The sequence below is a fragment of the Harpia harpyja genome, chromosome W (assembly GCF_026419915.1).
Source record: "Harpia harpyja isolate bHarHar1 chromosome W, bHarHar1 primary haplotype, whole genome shotgun sequence".
In the NCBI taxonomy this organism is placed as follows: domain Eukaryota; kingdom Metazoa; phylum Chordata; class Aves; order Accipitriformes; family Accipitridae; genus Harpia; species Harpia harpyja.
Window position 1 is genome coordinate 21,440,207 of NC_068968.1, and position 18,134 is coordinate 21,458,340.

The window sequence follows — 18,134 nt, forward strand, 5'->3', positions numbered from 1 at the left end:
TTGGTCTATTGCACACCGGGTAACGAATCTGCTTTTAGGACAACAAATTCATTGGAGCAATACAGACAAATGCAAGAAATCTCTGCTCTAACCAAAAGGTAAACAAATGAGGGAAGTAAGCAAAATGGTAGGAGGAGGCCAGGAGACAAGTTACTACATTGATAAAAATATGATTTTTTTAAAAGTTTGCTTCAAATATAATGAAAAATGAAAACAGTAGAGAGTAGGACAATATGGTAAGGTCACAGGTAAATAGATCAAAACTTTATAAGGTCAAATGTAAAAAGACTGGAGAGGCCAGCTAGGCACAACAGGAGTAAGTGAGAAGCTATCAACAAAGTAAACTTGGCATTGAAGATAATGTCAGTAAGATTTTGGACTTTAAAAACATTTTCCTATATCTACTTATTTTAATTTTTAAACATTTCCTATAGGAAATAGGATTAAATACAGAAACAACTTCAGCAATGGAACCATTCTTTGAAACTTACAGCAAACTTTTTGGTCTACAATAAGACATGATTTTATGTTTTCAGTCTCTATATTTTCTTGTAACCTGTTCTGTTACTACCTTACTCACATTAGGTATCTTATTATAAATATTTAAGAAGTGTCACAGGAAATTATGGGCATGGATTCAAGTAAGATTTCCTGCCTGCTAACCACTACTGAGTGACACCTTCCTGACAGTCTGTAAGAAGAAGCAACTGTCTTCTGGAAATTACACTGAAAGAGAACAATAAGGGGTAAAATTGGTAGTAGTTCTTTAGTACAGTAGTAGATTTATTTAGCAAAACTTCTGTAACAACAGGAGAGAAAAAATAAAAAGCCATCCTTCCGCAATATTAGACATGAAAAAAGATAGAAAAGGAGAAATGGGGGACTACATTACCTGGAGCAATGGCTTCTAAGCCACTATGGACAACACTGGGAATGTCAGAAGTTTAAAAAAAAAAAAAAAAAAATGGAGTTAATGGTTTTCTTAATTCAGTATTTGAAAGGACTGACAGGAACATAGATACACAGGTCAGATTTCTAAAAAGACAGTTTTTTAAAAGATTTTAAAATATATACATCTATATATTAGATTTTAAAAAACTGAATTTGGATGTCAGTGGTTGCACATGAGTTACTATTGTACATTCACAAAAATTTTGCAGACAGGCAATTTTGAGAATTCTTTACGTCCATTTCTGTAAAAACACAGAACAAAACAACAACAAAAAAAACCACCTAAGGCTTTTCTGTATTTTATAAACTGCTTCTCCAAAATTCAAGGTGCATATAAAAACTTCACATCTTCTGGTTAAAAAATAATGGAAACACAGTAACATTTACTCAAAAGGCAACTAAAAACCAATCCATAAGCCACCATTTCCTATGTCACATCCCTAAGAGAAGAGATAATCCTTACCCATTATCTTAAACATCAGCAGAGCTCATATTCTGGAGCTGACGAGAGAAAGAAGTGCGATGAAAAGCGTGATGAAAGAAGTATGATACAATGCCCTACCATCAGTTCTGAGACATTATAATGTAAACACTAATATTTACATTTCTCAATTGACTTTCACTATTCTGATAATAAATCTTTCAAAGAGCCTAGATTATTATAATATAGGACAATGCATTTCAGACTCTGCCTCTTTATATTGGTGACTATGAAGCCAACAGAACACTGGAAGAACTAACTTCCTTAACTTAAAACATGCCTCTTCCTACATTGATGATATTAAAATAATCCAGCCTAGATGTCATTTTTTATACTGTACAAAGATCCCAACTGCCTACTTAACTGAACTTTTTGAATTTGATAAAAGGGTCACTTCACTCTCTTTTCTTTAGGCTCAGCCACATAAACATCAGCTTGAGCTGTAGTTTTCTAAGCTATTGTGTAAAACAAGTACTGTGCTAAAAATACACTGTTAATCAAACTTTGAGATATTCTCTCCAGAGACTGAATTTCCTGATATGAGATTCAAATTAATAGGAAGTACCCTTCCTATGTTTTTTAGGTTGCAAGGCTAATGAGTTCACTTTCAATGGAGAGAAAAAAAAAAAAGGGGGGGGGGGTCCTGGGTTCAGCTGGGATAGAGTTAATTTTTACAGGAACCTGGGAGGTGGGGGGGCATAGCCGGGGCAGCCGACCTGAACTAGCCAAGGAGCTATTCCATACCATGTGCCATCATGCTCAGTATATAAATGGGGAGCGGGCCGGGGGGAGGGCTCTCGACTTTCGGTGGCGGAGCGTCGGGTTCCGGGTGGTGAGCAGTCGCACTGTGCATCACTCTTTTTGTATATTCTTTCATTAGTACCGTTGTTGTTGTTGTTGTAACCTTTTTTTGTGTTGTCCCAGTAAACTGCCCTTATCTCAACCCTCGAGGTTCCAGTTTTTTTTTTCTTTTCTCTCCTCCGTCTCCTCCCCATCCCACCGGAGGGGGGCGGGAGGAGTGAGCGAGCGGCTGCGTGGTCCTTTGTTACCGGCTGGGCTGAAACCACGACAGGGGGGGAACCAAGTTTGCATTTTTTAATTCCCCTGAATAAAAAAATCCCCGAGTTTTTAAAAGGAATTGCATCTAGAACCTGACAACTTTGGCAAGTTTTACTTTACTCCACACCTAGCCCTATTAGAACTGATGGGAATGCTTGTGAAGTAGCTGAGCGCAAAGACAGACTCGCTCACTTTCAGTCAAGTTATTTTTATATAGAGAAAGGGAACAGCTCTAATTAGAAAGGTCTGGCCACGTGTAAACAGCTATGCCACATCTAACTAATTCACTTCAACTATATAAAAACATTCTATATAAATTCAACACTCAATTTGAACGATAACTGTAGAATATATACTTTGTAGTATAATACAAGGAAATAATTTACTGATTTATGATTAGGACTTTAATATACTACAGCAAAGTGACAGTCAATACCAATTCTGAAGAAAAATGTGCGCTTCACAATCAACTACCTTTATAAGTCAGCTTGTTAGGAAATTCAGTGCTTTATGTACAGCAAAAACATGGAGCTGGAATACACATGCAAATTTCCTTTTTAATACTAGTTATAGCAGTTATACATTTGATTTCAATTTCTGAATGGAAAAAATGGAAAGAAGTTAGGCTAATCAAAGATAAACCTTACAAAATGCTTTAAATGTATTTTTTCTTTCTAAATTTCAATGATATCATCACTTTCAAAAGAATTTGCTTATTCTAAGGCCTTGTATCAAAAGTTTTATTTCATAATATACTCACACACAAACAGATATCCCCACCTATTTTTCTAATAATTTAATTTTTTCCCCATATAATATTAATGGAAAACCTTAAGTAGTACTGGTACAAACCAGAAAAATGGCTTAACTGTGCTCTGGCCAGAACATGGGCTGGGAGGAAAGGAAAAAAGACAACTAAAGTCACAGGCAAACACCAGCCTGCCCTTTACCCTCTCACTATGACAAACCCCCCCAGACATCTTTTTAAGAACAGCACCTGTGTTGTCAGAGCATTGCAAAGGGCAGAGAACTAGAGGCAGGACTGGAAGAAGCCCTTTTCTTCTAAACTTTAGGTAAAATATAATTTGTATGTGATATATAATTTTTAGTGACCTCAGTACATTTCCTAAAAATAAAAGAGGAAAAGTTTCAGCTATGGAAATAAACAAAAATCTCACCTTATTATGTTCATACTTGTATGGGATTTTGAGGGTATCCATGGCTCTGATCATGGCCTGCATTGCTGTAAATATATTCTGGTACACCAATTTTGTAAAGCCCCTTTTGTCTTCATCAGAGTAACCTGATCCATGAATGATTCTCATCTGTTTGATGAACGTGCTTTTGCCACTCTCTCCTGTGCCTGCAAGACAAATAAGAATATACTTCAGCCACTGGACACAAACATGACTTTTCTGCACAAAAAGACAGCTTTGTCCAGGGCAGAACACTGTCAAGTGGTTATGGTGCTTGCAAGGTGCTTGCTACAAGCACCAGTTCAATATCAAAACAGCAGTAACACAGTAACAACTGAAGCAACACTGAATTAAAACTTTTATTTTGAAGACAAAATAGAAGTAGAAAAAAAAGACAGCAATGAGTTAATAACTAAACTAACAACTAAAACAAAATATACACTCCAAAATATCTAGAATATACCACTGTGTATTTAAAATTATAAGCATAAATTTGCATTCCTGAAGATATAGTTCTCAACAACTAGCTTTAGGGAATGACTATGAGATGTTCTATCACAAAAATTCATAGAGTAAGAAAAAAATTATCTTGCTTGGCCAACTGTCCTGGTTTCAGCTGGAACAAAGTTAATTTTCTTCCTAGTAGCTGCTATAGTGCTGTGTTTTGGATTTAGGATGAGAATAATGTTGATAACACACTGATGTTTTAGCTTTTGCTAAGCAGTGTTTAGACTAAGTCAAGGACTTTTCAGCTTCTCATACTGCCCTGACAGCAGAGGCTGGGAGTGCACAAGAAACTGGGAGGGGACACAGCAAGGACAGCTGACCCAAACTAGCCAAAGAGGTATTCCATACCATATGACATCATGCTCAGTATATAAACTGGGGGGAGTTGACCAGGGGGCACTGTGGCTTGGGGACTGGCTGGGCATCAGTCAGTGGGTGGTGAGCAATTGCACTGTGCATCACTTATTTTGTATAGTCTATTATTACTGTTACTATTATTTTCCCTTCCTTTTCTGTCCTATTAAACTGTCTTTATCTCAACCCACGAGGGTTTTTTTGGTTTGGGTTTTTTTTTTTTTTCCCAATTCTCTCTCCCATCCCACTGGGTGAGGGGGGAGTAAGTTGCTGTGTGGTGCTTAATTGCCAGCTGGGGTTAAACCATGACACCAACCTTCAGGACATTTATGGTAAGCAGCAATATACAACCAATACATAAATTTGTTAGAAAGGCAAATAATATAACAATTATAGTTCTGCAAGCTTCAACATCAGAAACATAAAATCAGCTTTAATTAAAATTTGGCTCATATTTGTTAGTGGAGAGTCATTACTTCCTTTAAATTTCTTTGCATCTTTGTACTTTACACAAAGCACATATAATAAGTTATAAATTAACATTGTGAATGTTTAACAATTTAAAGTTAAGATCTGCTTGTTGGGAATTTAACACAGCATTTTTTTCCTTTGGCCCAATTAAGTCTCTCTGTGATTAGGAGAGCTTATCTAAGCAAACAAATCATATGAATAATTAGAAGGAGGAATTGAAATTTAGAACAAACAGTTGCACAGCCATATGAATGCTGTATGTTCACCTAGCTACTTAGCCCCCTAAGAAATGCAATGCATTTACCTGCGTGCAGTGCTGCTTAGCCTTTCAGCCTGGATTTTATTTTGATCATTTTTATAAAGCTTTCATGCCTCATTCATGCTCTAATATTTGGCTTCCTGGACAAAGAAAGCCTTATGCTTTACATAATGTTTTAGTTGCCTCGGAGTAGTGTATTTCATAAGCAATGCAATGTAAGGTTAAAGCATGATGCTGTGCTGCCAACCCTTAAGTATTTCTGAGGTAGTACACTGCAAAATCTAACCTGGAAGCCTCTAAAAGCTTTTGTCTTTACTGTGCGTGACTGTTCACTCAACTCCTGCTTAGATTTTTGGCTAACCCAGCTCATGCTAAGGCCTGATGTATGCTGGGAGCAGCGCCATTAGGTCAAAGCCAGAGCACCATGTAGGCAGGACAGGCGGCCAGAAAGCGCTAAAGGGCTATTGTACAGCCGTTATCACCTGCAAATTGCTGTCTCCTGCAGCCATCATCTTTTGTCCGGTAGTCTCGTCGGAAGCTGCTAACTTATGGAAACGGTATAGACCAAACCTCCAAGCTAGAAGGTATAAAACATTAGCTTACCCAAAAAGCTTTTGAAGCGGATCCAACAGCAGTTGGACTGCTGAGGCTTTCATGCTTCCTGGTGTGATACAGGGGATGCCTGCACCGTGATGGAGGAGGAAGGATGAGCACTCTCACTGTCGGCTAGGTAACTAATTCTTTTCTTTTGCTCATAGGTACACGATATTAAGAGTTATGGGTTATAAGTTATGAAACCTTATGACTTGAACGGTAAATAAGTGAATTCACGTGCTAGACTAGTCTAAGCAAAAGGGGATTGAGCCCCTGTTTGTCGTGTGTGTTTGTTGTATTTCTTAATGAGATCATGAAATAAAGTTTAAATCACAGAGTACGTTGTCCTGAAAATTTGAGATCCAAACAGACCGTGACACTGTGGACTTTGTTGTGAAGCCTTTAGCCCCATCTCCCACATGTATAAAACAAACTTCTAACACAAATCTTCCTTACACACACATTCACAGAAAATCAAGCACAATGTTATATACAGACCTATTTTACTTCTTCTGTGGAAACACAAATGGTTGCTATTGCAATCAAACTTCTCCAAAGTTGAAAAGTTAGACCAAGCCTGCTTCCACAATCAGCCTTCACTATGATCCCCAGACTGTGCTGTGGTCAAGAGTAAAGCACCAAATACACAGACCATCTCTGCAGGGCATTGACTGGCCACCAGGATGTAATCTATCAAAGGGGAGAGAACATGACTTTTCTCAAGAGTTTATAAAATTACAGACCTAGGCAATGCAGAACTACTGCATACAAAAAAAATGCTTCAGGCTACCCTTAGATCTCAGTTTTTCCCTTTTTCTGAAACCTATAAAATGGAGTCATGTTCTTATATATGAAGTGAAATCAAGTACCATATCACACATTGCTTTAATAATTCCATAATATTTTCCACTTTTTCCTGCAAGATATATGTCACGCATTTAGTGCAAAAGTCTGTTCAGTATGAACCCATAAAGCACAGAATAGTATATGGTATGCCTTTTTGACATGATTAACTCTTATCAAAAATTTTGCTTTAACTAATGCGTAAGAAAATTATTTGCACCAAATGTCTCTAAATCATTGGAATACAAAGTAACTTCCATTTTTGCTCAACATAATGCTTCTTTAAGAAGGAATCCATATTACTCAAAAAAAAAATCATTAAGTACAAATTTAGCCACTGAGATGGTAAGAACATGTTTGTATTATCTACTCTGTTTTAAAATAAAATAAAAATTGAAGCTTGTAATTCTTTTAATTCTTTGCTGGAAGTTTAGGTAGCAATCAAAAATCACACACAATTGGAAAGAAAACATGCTGATAAAGCCATCTGCATTACATTAAAGACGACAGTATTTCAGATTATTTACACTTTGTAAGTCTATAAAAATTGCAATATATAGGCAAACAAATTAAAATCCAAAGAAGAAAGTAAAACCTAAGGAGTCTATATCTTATTCAGCTTTGTGGTTCTTTAATTGGGTGGCACTGTACTAAGGCTTTGTCAGCCTAAGGCTGATGATAAACTGTATTTGGAGATCTAAAGGTATGCTAAAACTTGCAAAGACTATGATTCACTGGTGCCGAATTAAAACTGTTTCTACTCCTATCTTCAGCTTTTCTAGAAGTCTGTAAGGGAACAGAATTGGACCAAATGTCTTTGTTCATATAGCCACACATACACAAAAAAAGTATACTACTACACATACACATATAAAAATGTCATTTCTCTCTGCTTATGTGCTTCCTCAAGTCTGTCCCTTCTTAAGTCAATGCTCAATAAACCATCCTGTTTCTTCCCACAGACTAATCTTGTGGTTAAGCCAGCAGCAAGAGTGAAGAGAACATTTCTAGCCCTCCTCAACTGCATAGAGTGTCATATGTCCTGCACTTAGGTCACAACAACCCCATGCAATGCTACAGGCTTGGGGAAGAATGGCTGGAAAGCTGCCTGGAGGAAAAGGGCCTGGGGGTGTTGGTCCAGTCGGCTGAATATGAGCCAGCAGTGTGCCCAGGTGGCCAAGAAGGCCAACAGCATCCTGGCTTGTATCAGAAATAGTGTGGCCAGCAGGACTATGGAGGTGGTTGTTCCCCTGTACTCGGCACTGGTGAGGCCCCACCTTGAGTGCTGTGTTCAGTTTTGGGCCCCTCACTACAGGAAAGACATTGAGGTGCTGGAACGTGTCCAGAGAAGGGCAACAAAGCTGGTGAGGGGCCTGGAGCACAAGTCATATGAGGAGCGGCTGAGGGAACTGGGGTTGTTTAGTCTGGAGAAAAGGAGGCTGAGGGGAGACCTTATCACTCTCTACAACTACCTGAAAGGGGGGTTGTAGTGAGGTGGGCGTTGGTCTCTTTTCCCAGGTAAAAGGCGATAGGACAAGAGGAAATGGCCAACAGGGCTATCAAGCATTGGAACAGGCTGCCTAGGGAAGTGGTTGAGTCACCATCCCTGGAGGTATTTAAAAGACATGTAGACATGGCGCTTAGGGACATGGTTTAGTGGTGGACTTGGCAGTGTTATGTTAACGGTTGGACTCGATGATCTTAAGGGTCTTTTTCAACCTAAATGTTCCTATGATTCTATGTACAGGGGCAAAGTGTGAAAAGTAGTCCTGGTGAAAAAGGAAATCATGGAAAGTTTCCAGCACAGAATGCACTAAAATAGAATAAAAGTATATGAATTATAGATCTAATAAAATTTATGGGATTGCACAGAAATTATTAGGAAGTTGTCGTGGTTTAACCCCAGCCAGCAACTAGGCACCACGCAACTAGGCTCACTCACTTTGCCCCCACCCAGTGGGATGGGGGAGAGAATCGGGAAAAAAAGTAAAACTCATGGGTTGAGATAAGAACAGTTTAATAGGACAGAAAGGAAGAAAATAATAATGATAATAATAATAATAGAATTGGAATATACAAAACAAGTGATGCACAATGCAATTGCTCACCACTCGCTGACCAATGCCCAGTTAGTTCCCGTGCAGCAGTCCGCCCCCCCAGGCCAACTCCCACCCCAGTTTATATACTGGGCATGACGTCACTTGGTATGGAATACCCCTTTGGCCAGTTTGGGTCAGCTGTCCTGGCTGTGTCCCCTCCCAACTTCTTATGCCCCTCCAGCCTTCTTGCTGGCTGGGCATGAGAAGCTGAAAAATCCTTGACTTTAGACTAAACATTACTTAGCAACAACTGAAAACATCAGTGTGTTATCAACATTCTTCTCATACTGAACTCAAAACATAGCACTGTACCAGCTACTAGAAAGAAAATTAACTCTATCCCAGCCAAAACCAGGACAGAAGTGAATACAGTCATTTTCAGCACAATATACAGGAACTTATGAAATCTTCACATTAATAGCTTCTCTTAGATTGTTATGATCAAGGGGAAGAAAGTCAATATTTTTATACTGTTACAAGAAAAGCACACAGAAAGAAAGTTTCAAGTATTTTTTTTTTTAAAGAAGAACACAAGCAACATTATTAACTACAACAAAACAAGGAGAAGGTGGGAATAACGAATCTCCAAGGTTATCTAAGCAAAGCTGCAATGATTACAGCATTATTCCTAGTGGAGAGTGGGGTTTAAAACTATTACAGCACTGAAGTCAAACCTTGATTTCACTATTTTTATATATTTTTGACCTTTTAAATTTCCATGATTGGCATTATGAGAAGATCAAAACATTCACTGATACCACACTCATAGCAGAGCCAGGAAGGTAGTCAAGTTGCTTAAATGCAGCAGTAACCCCTTATACACAAACATCATGCACAATTTATTGCATTACTACTATTTTTTCTGGCGCACACCCTGCAAAAATTAAAGTACAAATTGGTAAAGCAGAATATGCTTTGAATCATGGAATCATAGAATATCCTGAATTGGAAGGGACCCATGAGGATCACAGAGTCCAACTCCTGACTCCACACAGGGCAACCTAAACGTTAAACCATATATCTAAGAGCATTGCTTATTCCAGTGCTTGACTACCATCTCAGTGAAGAACTATTTCCTAATATCTAATCTGAACTTCCCCTGATGCAGCTTTAAGCCATTCCCTCAGGTCCTGTCACCAGACATGGCAGAGAATAGATCAGCACCTCCCCCTCTACTGCCCCCCTTGAGGAAGTTGTAGACAGCAATGAGGTCACCCCTCAGTCTTCTCTAAGCTGAGCAAACCTAGGTATCCTCAGCTACTCCTCATAAGTCATGCTCTCAAGGCCTTTCACCATCTTTGTTGCCCTCCTTTGGACACATTCTAACAGTTTGATGTCCTAATATTGTGGAGCCCAGGTGAGGCCGCACCAATCCTGAGTATAATGGGACAATCACTTCTTTCAACAGGTTAGCTATACTGAGCTTAATGCACCCCAGGACACAGTTGGCCTTTTTGGCTGCCAGGGCACATTGTTGACTCATATTGAGCTTACCATCAACCAAAACCCCCAGATCCCTTTCCGCAGGGCTGCACTCCAGCCTCTTGTCCTCCAATCTATATGTACACCCAGGATTACACCATCCCAGGTGCAGAATCCAGCATTTGTTCTTGTTAAATTTCACACAGTTGGTGATTGCCCAGTGCTCTAATCTATCAAGATCTCTCTGTAAGGCCTCTCTACCCTCGAGGGAATCAACAGCTCCTCCTAATTTGTCCTGTTGTCCCCCTCCGGCCCCACTGACTAACATTTTTCTCCACTGAATGAAATTTCAGTCATTATAACTGGAAAAGATGAGTCTGGATCTCTTGATGTTTTCTAATATTATACGTAATTATCACGTACCAAAACATATCTAGGAAACAAAAAAACCCACATTTACCTCACAAATACAACTTTATACTTTGTACATTCTGCTTTCATGAATTGTAGATAAAATATTTGGTGCTCGATTTTCTAATTGATATTTTAAATAAGTACTGTAATATCTGGAAAGTATACTTGATATATATTTGTATACATCAGAAATACAGATTAAAACCCGGTATGTTATATAATTTGTTAATTTTTAATAATATGTTAAAAACCAAAGTGCGAAAACATAAAAGTACACTTTCCAAAGGGGGGGGGGTGATGGTAACATTTAACATATTTTACATTTGTAAGGTCTGTTTTGACAGCCTAACATTAACTTTTGACCTCCCACTTGTATTAAGGGCCTCCATCCACAAAATCAAAGGATACTGCAGAGCATTTTGTTTCTTAGAATGTATAAATGCTTTCAAAATGAATTGTTTTATCATACCAAAGCCAGCATAAACATCTCTTTACTGAAAACAGAAGTCATAGGAATAGTTATACTTCTGTTACAGTGCAATATTTATGTCAAGCAGCATTTTTTATATTATTAAATATCAATATCTTAAATGAGAGACTAAGAACAGCAAGTGCTTCTTAGTGCTTTCATGTTTTTTTCCCCTCAAAAATGGTTGGCCACTGTTTCCAGAAGAGATATTCACTCAAATTCTAGGCTTTAGCCTAGATATCATGGAGCATTCCTTCTGAAAAGAATTACTTTTCCTTATAATAACCAAACACAAATAGAATCATAGAATGGCTTCGGTTGCAAGGGACATTCAAAGATCATCTAGTCCAATCCCCCTGCCATGGGCAGGGACATCTTCCACTAGATCAGGTTGCTCAAAGCCCCATCCAATCTGGACTTGAACACTTCCAGGGAGGGGGCATCCACAACTTCTCTGGGCAGCCTGTTCCAGTGTCTCACCACCCTCATTGTAAAGAATTTCTTCCTAATATCTAATCTGAATTTACTATCTTTCAGTTTAAAGCCATTACCCCATATCCTGTCACTACAGGCACTGGCAAAAAGTCTCTTTCCAGCTTTCGTATAAGTCCCCTTTATATACTGAAAGACCACGATAAGGTCTCCCTGGAGCCTTTTCCAGGCTGAACAATCCTGACTGTCAGCCTTTCTTCATAGGAGAGGTGTTCCAGCCCCTCTGATTGTTTTTGTGGCCCTCCTCTGGACCCACTCCAACACTCCAACCTTTCTTGTGCTGGGGACCCCAGAACTGGATGCAGTACTCCAGGTGGGGTCTCACCAGAGCAGAGTAGAGGGGGAGAATCACTTCCCTTGACCTGCTGGCAACCGATACTTTGGTTTAGAACCTTTTTATATGTTATTTAGTTGTGCAAAAGAAAGAACATTATCATATGGGTTTAGGTGGTACAAAACATAAATGCAGATCAAGCTGGTTCTTCTAACATGATGGGTTAAGAACATTTCTCCCATGCAGCTATTTGGGATCTCATTGTGCTATATAATATACTCCTGGGGAAGATAGTAAAACTATCCCCCATGACTCTTCTGCTTGTGCTTTTTGGTTGTTTGTGCTTCAGAACACTCCACATCCTTTGTGCTAGTAAGATAAAAACATGATAGCTGTTTATGAATACATAATTAGACAGAGTCAACTTACTAGTATTATTATCGACTTATGTTAGAAACATAAAGCTACTATATATCAAATATCAGTAAAATATCAGTATTCAGGTGCTTGTCTTATAGTTTCCATTATCCATAACTTCCATTTGCTCAGTCAGCACTACACCCAAAAGAGAGAAGGAAGTTTCCAAGGCTCAAACATACCACCTGTACTAAAATGATAAAGTAATTCTTACTTCAATCAAACCACAAACAAACACAAAAAAAATACAAGTCCAGGGTCTTGCAACCAAAGCCTTCCACCAACTTGAATCTTCATGGATAACATGAATTTTAAAAAAATATACCTTACAATATTTATTACTCATTGTATATCTTTATTGGTTTCCAAAGAGAGTACATCTTGAGAGTACCATAAACATAAATATTTAACTTACACTGTTAAGATAGTATTAAGTCTTACAGTAAATATTTTCTTCTCATATTTAACCCTTTTTCCTTGTACCAGTGTAAAGAACTTCTTCACGCTCCTCTTTCTTATTAAGAAGACTGAACAAGCAGTAACTATCTAGACCTACACCTACCTAGTTTCAAGGCAACTCATAGACATTTCTTAAAAGAGCATTCATCTCACTCCCATAGACTTGTCATCCTGGCTACTCTGTTGTCTCAGATTTGCCTCAGTGTCATTACATGTGATTACATAATTAAACTTCAGGTAAGGGGGGGGGGGCAGAAGAGGTACATTAGCCATTTGATAAGGAACAAACAAAAAAACTCTTCCATAAAATTAAATAAAATAAAAAAAAAAAGCACACAGAGGAATCTTTACCTAGAAATCATATGGATAATTCTAGCCATAACCTCCAAATAAAGGAATAGAATAGGAGGTAATCGGAGGGAGGTGGGAAGGCAAGGCTAAACTAAAGAGGATATAACTTTCCAGTTACCAGCCTTGAGAATGCATTGTGAAATCCTTTCCCTCTTTCCCCTCACATTAAGGCTCTAAGACTGCAGCTATTGTTTCCTTGGTTATGCACAAAACATAGTTCTTCCTTATGAAAGCCACTGTTCAAAGTGACAGTTTCTCACAGGATATTAAGAAATGCTAAGAGAGGCTATGTCCCCGAAAGACCTGTTCCTTAAAACTAATAATATTCTTTCATCCTTTCTCCCCCAGTGAGTATGCACAGACCAAACTAGATGAAAGTTCACAATAAGGAGCTCTGACATGATAGGAAGACGAAAACACTACTCAGTTTTTTATTTTCATCTCTCACATAATCTGAGGGACTCAAGTGTTGAATTTGTATTTCCCCTTGGTCCTAAATTTAAAGGGTCACTTACAGTTTTATCTGTCTCTCACAACACCCACCCACACGCATGTGCACACAGAGAAATCCATACTGGTTCCAAGGGCAACAGCATTATAAATCCACCCAGAGGGAAGCACAGTTCCAAATATTGTGACATATTTCCTGCTGCTTACAGTGGGTTTTCCTTAACTTAAGAGTGCTTTTTAACGGCTATTTCCCTTGGAGAGAGTCACCAGCAATTTATTTTTTGCTGTCCTCTTGCACTTCTATGTCTTCACAGCCATTGCAAGGAGCTGTATATGAACCAAGCAGCCCCTCTCAAAGGAAACTAGCCCCTCCACAGACTTTATCCACCAGCAAGGAGAGGGGGGAGCCCAGCCAGCTCCCCTTCACCAGCACTCCTCATGGAAGCTGGCCATGTTCCCATACAGATTAACCAGGGCCAGCCAGCTCTCTAGCTGGACAGGAACAATACAACTTCTATATTATTGTATCTCAGGAGAGACTCCAAGTATAATTTCAACCATTTCAAATCTAGCAAGACAGGTAATAATAAGAAGTCATTAAATAAATTCATGTTTTAATCATGTTCCTTGTATATTTTAATATCAATATACCCATGTGCATACTTTCATGTGTGTACACAGACACACACAGAGTGATGAAGACTTTATAGATACAAATTACCACTGGTACTCTGCAGGTTTAAGAAATCAGGTCAAGGGCAATATTATCAAAGAACAAGTTTATAATTAAAATAATAATTAGATTATACACACACACACACACACAAAGAAATCCCTGCTTTTTCTTTAAAAAAAAAAAAGAGCAAGAGAAAGCAAATTGAATAGCTAAGTTCTGAGATGACATCCTTGCTAGCCTTATGCACTATACCATATAGGTATTTTGATGCTAACTACACGATTACTGAAATGCAATGTCACTTTCAGGTGCAGTATTTGCTCATGAAAATAAATGAAAACTAAAAAAAAAAAAAAAAAAAATTAACCTTGGGGGAAAGGAAGGACATAAGCTTTTATTGGGTCACTAAGAACATGAGATTAGAAGATACCAAGGACAAACAGCCAGCTTTTACCAGTCAAAGCATCTGGTCACTTCATTTTGCATTTGCATTCATAACAGCACAGTGTATTAACACACCGTGTCATTTAAAGCATTGCTTTCCTATGCCTGAAAAGAACAGCGTAATATTCCATTTCTTTTGCAAAATTATTAGCAGCACAACAGAGCATTGCATTATTATGCGGACAGCATTCACCTGTAGTGCCCATTCAGCCAGACTAGCTTGAATTCAGCTCCATTCTGTCCACCTGCTCAGCTGAGCTAATTCAGTAGCTAAAAGGAAAACTGTTTCCAGCCTTTTCAGACAAATCAAAACTAATGGTTCTAATACTCCCAACGTTCTCTTCAAGAAAAGCTGCTGCTTCTCTTTATAATTACCTAGCAGCTTGTTATAGGCTGAAAGTATGTATTTATTTAGATTTGATGATGTAACCTTGTATATACCAAATCAGCAACTCCTCAAGAAGTTTTTATAATTTTTTTGCAATGTTTTTATAGAATTTATATATACACACACGTAAAATATCAACCAAAAATGGCTAGATTAATAAATAACTGCTCCCTATTAAAAAGGCATTAAAAATCATAAGATTATCTCAATCAGAACACAATGGAAATTATAGATAAGCGGTCTTCCTTGTTGCCTTTCAGAAACAGTATCTACTCACTGATACTGTTACAGTATGAGAAGTCTTAATAAATGCAAGAATTAGAAGCGCTGAGTTACAACTACTGTTTTATTCAAACAGCATCAGCTCTAGCAAATAAGCTATACTAATGAGGTACAGCTTTATGTATCTTATAAAAAGCCATCTCCTTTCTCTCCCAAATTTTCATCATAGTTCTGCTCTCACTTAAAATGTTATGTGGCTTTTTGTTTAATAGAAGTCCACAAGCTGTTCACTGGCATAAGTTATTAACATTATAAATCCTGCTTTAACTCTGCATCTGAGGAAAAATTCTAAATTCACTTAAGTCACTGGCTAATTAAGGTTTTATAAGCATTTCAATATTTCTACTTTTCACTAGTGCTGCCCACCAAAGCCCCTCTATCACTCCCCCCTCCTCAGCTGGACAGGGGAGAGAAAATATAAGAAAGGGCTTGTGGGGCGAGATAAGGACAGGGAGAGATCACTCAACCAATTGCCGTCACAGGCAAAACAGACTCAACTTAGGGAAAATTAACTCAATTTATTGCCAGTCCACCAGAGTAGGTTAATGAGAAATAAAACCAAATCTCAAAACACCTTCCCTCCACCCCTCCCTTCTTCCCAGGCACAGCTTCACTCCTGGATTCTCTACCTACCCTCCCCCAGGGGGACGGGGAATGGGGGTTGGGGTCAGTTCATCACACATTATTTCTGCCGCTTCATCCTCTTCAGGGGGAGGACTCCTCACACTCTTCCCCTGCTCCAGCGTGGGGTCCCTCCCACAGGAGACAGTCCTCCACAAACTTCTCCAACGTGGGTCCTTCCCATGGGCTGCAGTTCTTCACAAACTGCTCCAACATGGGTCCCTTCCATGGCATGCAGTCCTTCAGGAGCACACTGCTCCAGCGTGGGTCCCCCACGGGGTCACAAGTCCTGCCAGGAGCCTGCTCCAGTGCGGGCTTCCCACGGGGTCACAGCCTCCTTCGGGCACCCACCTGCTCCGGCATGAGGTCCTCCACGGGCTGCAGGTGGATATCTGCTCCACTGTGGACCTCCATGGACTGCAGGGGGACAACCTGCCTCACCATGGTCTTCACCACGGGCTGCAGGGGAATCTCTGCTCTGGTGCCTGGAGCATCTCCTCCCCCTCCTTCTTCACTGACCTGGGTGTCTGCAGGGTTGTATCTCACATGTTCTCACTCCTCTCTCTGGCTGCAGTTTCTGTGCTGCTGCAACTTTTTTTCCCCTTTTTGAATATGTTATCACAGAGGCGCTACCACTATTGCTGATTGGCTCGGCCTTGGCTGGCAGCAGGTCTGTCTTAGAGCCGGCTGGCATTGGCTCTCTCGGACATAGGGGAAGCTTCCAGCAGCTTCTTACAGACGCCACCCCTGTAACCCCCCTGCTACCAAAACCTTGCCACACAAAGCCAATACATATACTTCTGGTTTTGCAAAACTGACTCAAATATATTTCTAGTAATTTTTATTTGTTAGGGAACAAGATACTTAAGAACATACTTAGGTAGGGAATCAGTCCCTATTCTGATATCCTGACAAAGAATCATAATGCAATTTCAGCTCACGGAAGGAGGGGGGAGGACTTGTAGCTTGTTTGTCTTTTTTTTTCTTTTTTTTTTTTTTTCCCCCTTTTTCAAAAGGAAACTTTTACTTCCAGGAAATAAACATTTATTTTATGTCATTCCTTTTCACAACAGTCAAATGAAGAGTGTTCAAGTCCAGATTTTTAGCTTACATTTTCAGCTATTAAAGCATTATCCACACAAGTCAACATTCTTCATAAATTTTTTATATTATAATTTCAGTTCAACCAAAAAAACAAGTAACCAGGCACACAACCAGCTGTCAACAACAACACACAACAGCTGTCAACTGGCTTATTTAAAATTACACCAAGCCTGTAAGTCCTTCTTCAGCAACTGTAAGAAGGCACATGTACATGAATTTGTGGAGGAAGCCTAATTGATCTTAAATTCTTTTAAGTTAAAAATAGAAAAACTTTTTGATGAATTTTAGTCTCTAAATCAGATAAAAGATTTAGAAGCTACAGTTTAAGTGGGATTGGAACACTGTGTCTTGTGAAAAACAAACTCTGGGAAATACAACAGAAGTTAAGAATGTTTTCTTTGTTCTCAGGCCTGCCCTGGACACACAGACAGAAACTACAGATAATAGCTTATAATGACTAAAAAAATAGCCTAGCCCTTTTAGATGTATAAAAAAGTAACAGCATAACACTACTGTTGCCCTAAAGGCCTTCAATCTTTTATTATAAAAGTCCCTTTGAAAACTATTATTTTTCAACACAAGGAAAAATATTAATATAAACACTACTCCTTCCACTAACTTCATAATTTCTGATTAACAGACTCCCCATATGGCTTTGGATATCATTTTGCAGAATTTACAATTTAGAGATCCCCATTCACCACCAAAGAATGAAGTATCACCTCCATTGACTGTGTGCCATTCAGACACAGCTCCTTCATACAAACCCACATCCAGCTGTTCAATATCCCCCTGAAGATCTTTGAACCATGTGTCGTGCTTTAACCCCAGCCAGCGACTAAGCACCATGCAGCTGCTCACTCACTCCCCCCCCACCCAGTGGGATGGGGGAGAGAATCAGGGGAAAAAAAGTTAAACTCTTAAGAACAGTTTAATAGGACAGAAAGGAAGAAAATAATAATGATAATAATAACAACAATAAAATGATAATAATAATAAAAAGAATTGGAATATACAAAACAAGTGATGCACAATGCAATTGCTCACCACTTGCCGA

The 18,134-nt window shown here is 38.9% G+C and overlaps 1 protein-coding gene across 2 annotated transcripts in view; it reads right to left on the reverse strand.

The window, feature by feature from the left end:
- Positions 1-18,134, reverse strand: part of LOC128136173 (guanine nucleotide-binding protein G(q) subunit alpha) — a 128,307-nt gene that overhangs the window by 86,373 nt on the left and 23,800 nt on the right. The window contains exons 2-3 of one of the 2 annotated variants that reach the window (XM_052775351.1): positions 5,882-5,960; positions 3,670-3,854 (exon numbers count right to left, since the gene is read on the reverse strand). In XM_052775351.1, the coding sequence (XP_052631311.1) occupies positions 3,670-3,816 (147 nt within the window). In that variant the 5' untranslated portion in view covers positions 3,817-3,854; positions 5,882-5,960. The remainder of the gene's footprint in view (positions 1-3,669; positions 3,855-5,881; positions 5,961-18,134) is intronic. The other variant, XM_052775350.1, reaches the window with a different exon arrangement.